The sequence below is a fragment of the Cebus imitator genome, unplaced genomic scaffold (assembly GCF_001604975.1).
Source record: "Cebus imitator isolate Cc_AM_T3 unplaced genomic scaffold, Cebus_imitator-1.0 Scaffold72, whole genome shotgun sequence".
Classification (NCBI taxonomy): domain Eukaryota; kingdom Metazoa; phylum Chordata; class Mammalia; order Primates; family Cebidae; genus Cebus; species Cebus imitator.
In genome coordinates this window covers 6,296,344-6,303,527 of record NW_016107387.1, presented here as the reverse complement: position 1 = coordinate 6,303,527, position 7,184 = coordinate 6,296,344, and the positions used below count along the sequence as shown (strand labels likewise).

Sequence of the window (7,184 nt, the reverse complement as noted above, 5' to 3'; positions counted from 1 at the left end):
GATTGCAGGCATGAGCCACAGTGCCCAGCCCATCTTTTCATCTTCATTTTCAATCTACGACCACTAACAAACCCACCCTACATTATGTAATGATGCCGCTATCCAATATTTAATAAGTTCTTTTTTTTTTTTTTTTTTTGAGACAGAGTCGTGCTCTGTTTTTTAGTAGAGACAGGATTTCAGCATGTTGGACCAGGCTAGTCTCTGACCTCCTGACGTCAGGTGATCCACCTGCCTCGGCCTCCCAAAGTGCTGGGATTACAGGCATGAGCCATTAGGCCTGGCCTAATTATTTGTGTTTTTAATGGGCATAATTCTCAGCAGGCACATTGTATGAGGGTCAGAGGGCAGATTGCTGGACTCTCAAGGGCCTACTAAGGATCCTGGTTTTCTTCTGAGTCTATAGGAAGAGGAAAGGCAAGCTCTGACCCTGAGCTTAGAGGTAGAGCAGCAGCGGTGCTGTGCCCTGCAGGAAGAGCGGGATGCAGCTCAGGCTGGGCAGCTGAGTGAGCATCGAGCATTGGAGGCTCTTCAGGCTGCCCTAGAAGAAGAACGACAGACTTGGGCCCAGCAAGAGCTCCAGCTTAAGGAACACTACCAGGCACTGCAGGTGGAGAGCCAGGCTCAGCTGGAAAGAGAGAAGGTAAAAGTGGCAGTTGGAAGAGTTGAGGAACTAGAGACTAGATGAAGGGCAAAATAATTGAATGGGATGGAATGTTAGAATAGGGGATATACATACGCAGGAGTGGAGACAGCCATATGTGGAAGACAGGGTTGAGAGTGTGGGGCCAGCAGGAAGGGCTGGGGGTATTGAATACATGAAAGGCCAAACAGTGAAATGAAGCAGTGATGGGGAAATAAGACAAATAGGAGGAGAGGGGAAGCTTGGGCTTTAGGGCTTGGGAGGATGACTTGGGGATTGGAGGTAACCAGGAGATAGGAAATGAGGTGTGTACTTACGTTTGGTTTGTCTTTCGTAGGAGAAGGGTCAGAGGGAAGCCCAGGCAGCCCGGGAGGCCCAGCACCAGCTGGCATTGGTGCAGTCTGAGGTGCAGCGGTTGGAAGGAGAGCTGGACACGGCTCGGAGAGAGAGAGATGCCCTGCAGCTGGAAATGAGCTTGGTGCAGGTCAGAAGGCAGAGGGTTCTGGAGGGTTTTTCTGAGAGCAGTAGATCTGAGGCCAAGGGACCTCACAGGAGTTGTGGCAGACACTCCCATTTCAGGTATTTGGGGTTTAATTCCATTAACAGTTTCTATGTAGTATGGGTGGTTTTCTGTCCTAAACTCAGAGCCATTTCTCACTGAGCGACCATTTCCCACAATATGTCAGACCAATCTAGTGTTACTTTTAGGATTAAATGGATTTCAATTTATTAAAGATACCTAATGTTATTTTAAGAGATGACACCACACTTAGTGGGTTGATAGAGCAGATGGAAGCATTTGTCGGAGACTGGATTCCAATGGTAACAGTATGCTTTGTAATTCTCATTACTTCAGTAACTTGTTTTAATTTCTCTGAGTAGGTCAGGGACCAAGGAGGGCAATGATTGTTTAATTTACTTATGAAACTTCCATAACAGCGCATGGCCTGGCACAGAATTGGACTCAAAAATTGTTAGATATAATTACACTTTGAAAAACACTTTCCATCTAGCTATCACATTGAATTTTAAATTCAAACTAGTCAGACTCTTGCCATGGAATAGAGCAGGGGTTGGCGAACTTTTTCTGTAAAGGGCCAGACAGTAAATATTTTTAGTTTTGTGGGTTGTATGGTCTCAGTTGCAACTACCCAACTCTGCTGTTATACCACAAAAGTAGCTAAAACTGTACATAAACAAATGGGCACAGCTGTATTCCAGTATAACTTATATAAACAGGCTATGGAGGGCTGAATTGGGCTGTAGTTTGTGATCTCCAGAACAGAAGAAAGAATTTGAGAGAGCTGTGTTCCAGCCCACGGTGGAGACACAGCGTTGAAGAGGAAAGAGTACTGCATTAGGACTTAGGGCACTCAGTTCTACTTCTAGCTGGTATTTTGACCTTTATGGACCTCTGTTTTTATGTGTAAAATGTGTGTTAAGGACAAACTGATGAATTTTCCAGATCCAAGCCAGTCTGAGAGGCTATGTTCCTCATAAATGGTTAACTTAAGGAAGTACCCAATTACTTGGTCAGTGAGGCCAGCATTTGAGAAACACTCCTTTGGTCTGGTGTGGTGGCTAACACCTGTAATCCCAGCACTGTGGGACGCCAAGGTGGATGGATCACTTGAGCCCAGGAGTTTGAGACCAGCCTGGCCAACATGGTGAAACCCCCTCTCTCCTAAAAATACAAAAATTAGCCGAGTGTGGTGGCATGCACCTGTAGTCCCGGCTACTCAGGAGGCTGAGGCAGGAGAGTTGCTTGAACCCATAAGGCAGAGGTTGCAGTGAGCTGAGATTGTGCCCTTGCACTCCAGCCTGGGCAACAGAATGAGACTCCATCTCAAAAAAAAAAAAAAAAAAAATTGACCTAGGGTGTCAGCTGTAACAATGAGATCACATTCAATAAAGATTAAGAAAGCAGCCAGGTGTGGTGGCTCACGCCAGTAATCCCAGCACTTTGAGAGGCTGAGGTGACCAGATTGCTTGAGCCCAGGAGTTCAAGACCATCCTGGGCGTAACATGGCAAAACCTAAACTCTGCTGAAAATACAAAAAATTAATTGGGTATAGTGGTGTGTACCTGTAGTCCCGGCTACTTGGGAGGCTGAGGTGGAAGAATCAACTGTAGTGGAGGCTGCAGTGAGCCGTGATCACACCCCTGCACTCCAGCCTGGATGACAGGAGCGAGATCGTCTCAAAAAAAAAAAAAAAGACTAAGAAAGGGCCAGGTGTGGCGGCTCATGCCTGTAATCCCAGCACTTTGGGAGGCTAAGGTGGGAGGATTGCTTGAGTCCAAGAGTTTGAGACCAGCGTGGGCAACATAATGAGACCCAGCCTCTACAAAAAATAAAAAGATAAGCTGGGCGTAGTGGCACAAGTTTGTAGCCCCAGCTACTCTGAAGGCTGAGGAGGGAGGATTACTGGAGTCTGGGAAGTCAAGACTGCAGTGAGCCTTGATCACGCCACTGCACTTTAGGCTAAGCAACAGAGCAAGACCCTGTCTAAAAGCAGGGGCTGAGAAAATAACCGCTATTTGGATTTAGAAATTGAGTTCTTTGCAGTAAAGTACTATACGTGGAAATAAGATTTTAGTGAGTGAGAAAATAGAGACACTTATAGGCTGACTGCTTAAGGAGGAAGAGGCACTGACATTTACTGAATGTCTACTGGCTTTCAGGTTCAGTACTCAGGGTATGTTATCTCAGACACGTAGAATGAATTTGATTGCTCTAGTGAACATATATTTTAGCTAAGAAATTTATGTCTTTCACCTAAAGTCATTTTCACTTTGATGTATTTTTTTCTTCTTTTTTATTTTTATTTTTTCTCCCCTCCTCTCCCTCCTCACTTTGATGTATTTTAAGGTGTGAATATCTCATGGTTTAGTAAGGAAAGGGAACCTCTTTCACTCCTTCATTCACACAAGAATGAAGGCAAAATTCTTGTTCTTCATCTCCTATGGGGGGGAAGGTTGGTACTAGATTTTGTCTGCATTATATCCTCCATCCTCTTCTAAGTCCAAACAGATTTGAGCTGACTGTTATCCCACCTTCTTCACTCCCAGGCCCGGTATGAAAGCCAGCGGATCCAGATGGAGTCGGAGCTGGCTGTGCAGCTGGAGCAGCGGGTGACAGAGCGGCTGGCGCAGGCGCAGGAGAGCAGCCTACGGCAAGCAGCCTCCCTGAGGGAACAGCACAGGTACATGGGACTCACTGGGTGTCACTTCTCCCAGCCACAGCAGGAGGTTGTCCTGAATCATTGTCCGGGCCCATGCTCTCTTTGCCATTGTCCAGCACTGTGGCTCCCAAGGTGCACTAACTCCCATCAGCCAAGACCTGAGTCTCTCTTGGGAGGGCTGCCTTCATGTGTGTTCATGGAGGACCAGAAGTGCCGGGGAATTTTCATCCCATAGGGCGTAGTCCTTAACCAAGAACTGATGGGTGTAGGATGATAGATGGTCCACTCCCTTGCTGGACCATGCTGATGTATGACCTGCGCTGTCTCCAGAGCTACTCTGTGGGACTGAGCCTCCTCTCAGCCCGGCGTCACTTCTCCTCACCCCCATTCTGCTGCCAAGATTTCCTAGAAATGCTTCTGAAATAAGTTTCTTTATTTAAGTCTCTGCTTCTGAGGAACCTAAGGCCCCAGCTTTGTCCTTGTCTCTTCCTGTGCCATGGCCAGGCTGGCTGACTGGCTATCTGGGTCACTGTCACATGCACACATGATGTCTTTTTCTCAGTTGGACACTTCTGTCTCCAGTCTCAAGCCTCTTTTCCTACTTGTGCCCTTTAGGAAGCAGCTGCAGGACCTCAGTGGACAGCACCAGCAGGAGCTGGCCGGTCAGCTGGCTCAGTTCAAGGTGGAAATGGCAGAACGAGAGGAACGGCAGCAGCAGGTGGCTGAGGACTACGAGCTCAGGTACTGGTCTCCAGAGTGCCCTGTCAGGCCCCAGCCCCTTTCCCATGGGCAGAGCCCAAACTGGGAACAGTAAGGAGCTGCTCTCTTGGTCGATCTGTCTCCTCTACATGGGCCCCATTTCCTTTCAGACTGTCTGACATTCCCTTCTAGCTCTTTATAACCTCTAAGTCTTTTCTTCCTTAAAAGCCCTGAGTCACTTCTCCTTTCTTTTCTTCAGACTGGCCCGCGAGCAAGCACGAGTACGTGAACTTCAGAGTGGGAACCAACAGCTGGAGGAGCAGCGGGCGGAGCTGGTGGAACGACTGCAGGCCATGCTGCAGGCCCACTGGGATGAGGCCACTCAGCTGCTCAGCACCACTCTCCCGCCACCCAATCCACCAGTAGGCATTGCCCCTTGAGCTAAGCTTCTCAGTTGTGTTCTATTTTTATTTTTGAGGTAGCGTCTCACTCTTGCACAGGCTGGAGAGTACAGGGGCAGTCATGGCCCACTGCAGCCTCGAACTCCTGTGCTCAAGTGATCCTCCCACCTCTGACTCCCAAAGTGCTGGGATTCCAGGCATGAACTACCATGCTCAGCAAGAATTGTGTTCTAGATTCCTTCTTTGGAAATCTAGCTCCCTCCCGAGGGAAGTACTGAGTTCAGCTCCCACGGCCTACATTGGGGGGAAAAAATCAGTGGACTTTTCCAAATAATAACTGCCTCAGCAAAATAAATCCTTTTTTCCATGGCCATAGTTTACTGGCATAACTCTTGTCTCCCAGTCCCAAGAGGTGACAAATAATATGTGGTACTAGTTTTGTGGAGGGATGGCTGAATTAATTACAAGAGAAAGGGCCAAAAATTGTTTCCAAGTCCTGCCCCAGAGTAGAGTAGGAAGTCTCACTTCCTAGCCCTTCATATGTTGATAATTCCCACTTTTCATTATGAAATTCTAGCCAGGTGTGGTGGTGCGTCTGTAATCTCAGCTGTATGGGAGGCTAAAGCAGAAAGATCACTTGAGCTCAGGAGTTCAAGACCAACATAGGCAACATAGTGAGACCTCATCTCAAAAAAAAGAAAAAGAAGAAACACTTAGGACATTTTAATTTTATTTATTTAAATATTTATTATTTATGTATTTATTTGAGACAAGGTCTCACTCTGTTGCCCAGGCTGGGCTCAAGCAATCCTCCTCAGCTTCCTGAGTAGCTGGGACTACAGGCACATGACACTGCCTCCAGCTAATTTTAAAAATTTTTGTAGAGATGGAGTCTCTCTGTGTTGCCAGGGCTGGTCTCAAACTCCTAGCTTCAAACGATTCTCCCACCTCAGCCTCCCAAAGTGTTGGGATTATAGGTGTGAGCCACTGCACCCAGAAATTTATAATATTAAAATGTTTGTACCATGACTTATCTCTTTAAACCTACTATGCTTTGACCCTTCTTTCTGCCTCTCTCCTGGTCAGGTTCCTCCTGCTAGACCTTCCAGCCCCGGGCCTCAAGAGCCAGAGAAGGAAGAGAGGAGGGTCTGGACTGTGCCTCCTGTGGCCGTGGCCCTGAAGCCTGTATTGCAGCAGAGTCGGGAAACAAGGGACGAGCTACCTGGAGTGCCTCCTGTTCTTTGTAGTTCATCCTCAGATCTCAGCCTCCTGTTGGGCCCCTCTTTTCAGAGCCAGCATTCTTTCCAACCCCTGGAACCCAAACCAGATGTCACTTCATCCACAGGTAGCTGGGGACAGAAGTCACTGGGGTTCCCCTTCTGTGCATGAATTAGTTCCCTCTTCCATATCTTGCTTTCTGTCTGGTACTTGAGCATTTAGTTCCCCAGATGTCTTCAGTGATCACAGGTTGCAAGAAATAGAAATCTGCTCACGTTTGTCCAGATAAAGAGATTGAGATCTCATGGAAATGTGACATTGCTGGACTTAATGAGAACTGGAGTTGGGAACAGGAGCCCTATTGAGAACTGAGGCAGCTGGCAGGCCCTTCTCTGTGGTCCTGTGTAGTCTCCTAGGTCCACCTCTCCTGCACATCTATTCTTAGACTAGCATTCTCTCTCAGTCAAGGTTCTTGCCCCTCATAACTTCACTTTACACATGGGTTTGACCAGCTGTGACACTGACTCTAGCTGAGCCTCTAGACATTTATAGAGACATTGGTGTCTCAGTTTTTTAGGTCCAGTTTAAAGAGGCCATCTGACTGGATTGGCTGACCTTGGGTGTGGTGTCCACCCCTAGTTTAATGTCAGCTGTTATTTGAGTGGATGAGGGTGTTCTGTGTGGTACAAACATGACAACCTAGGTTGAATTAAAAATGGGGGATGGGGCCAGGTGCAATGGCTCACACCTGTAATCCTAGCACTTTGGGAGGCCAAGGTGGGAGGATGGCGTGATGCCAGGAGTTCCAGACCAGTCTGACCAATATAGTGAGACCTCATCTCTACAAAAAATGTAAAAATCAGCTGGGTGTAGTGGCACACACTCGAATTTCCAGCTACTCAGGGAGGCTGAGACAGAAGGATTGCTTGAGCCGAGGAGTTTGGGGCTATAGTGAAGTAAGAAGGTGTCATTGTACTCCAGCCTGGGCCACACAGCAAGACTGTCTCAAAAAAAAAGTCAGGGAGTTTAAGGAAACGTAGT

The 7,184-nt window shown here is 47.5% G+C and overlaps 1 protein-coding gene across 5 annotated transcripts in view; it reads left to right on the top strand.

Moving 5' to 3' along the window:
• CNTROB (centrobin, centriole duplication and spindle assembly protein) overlaps nucleotides 1-7,184 on the top strand; it is a 15,807-nt gene that overhangs the window by 6,175 nt on the left and 2,448 nt on the right. For all 5 annotated transcript variants that reach the window (XM_017531543.2, XM_017531541.2, XM_017531542.2 and 2 more), the window contains 6 exons: nucleotides 407-643; nucleotides 981-1,127; nucleotides 3,713-3,846; nucleotides 4,441-4,566; nucleotides 4,784-4,946; nucleotides 6,012-6,270. In XM_017531543.2, coding sequence (XP_017387032.1) covers nucleotides 407-643; nucleotides 981-1,127; nucleotides 3,713-3,846; nucleotides 4,441-4,566; nucleotides 4,784-4,946; nucleotides 6,012-6,270 — 1,066 coding nt within the window. The remainder of the gene's footprint in view (nucleotides 1-406; nucleotides 644-980; nucleotides 1,128-3,712; nucleotides 3,847-4,440; nucleotides 4,567-4,783; nucleotides 4,947-6,011; nucleotides 6,271-7,184) is intronic.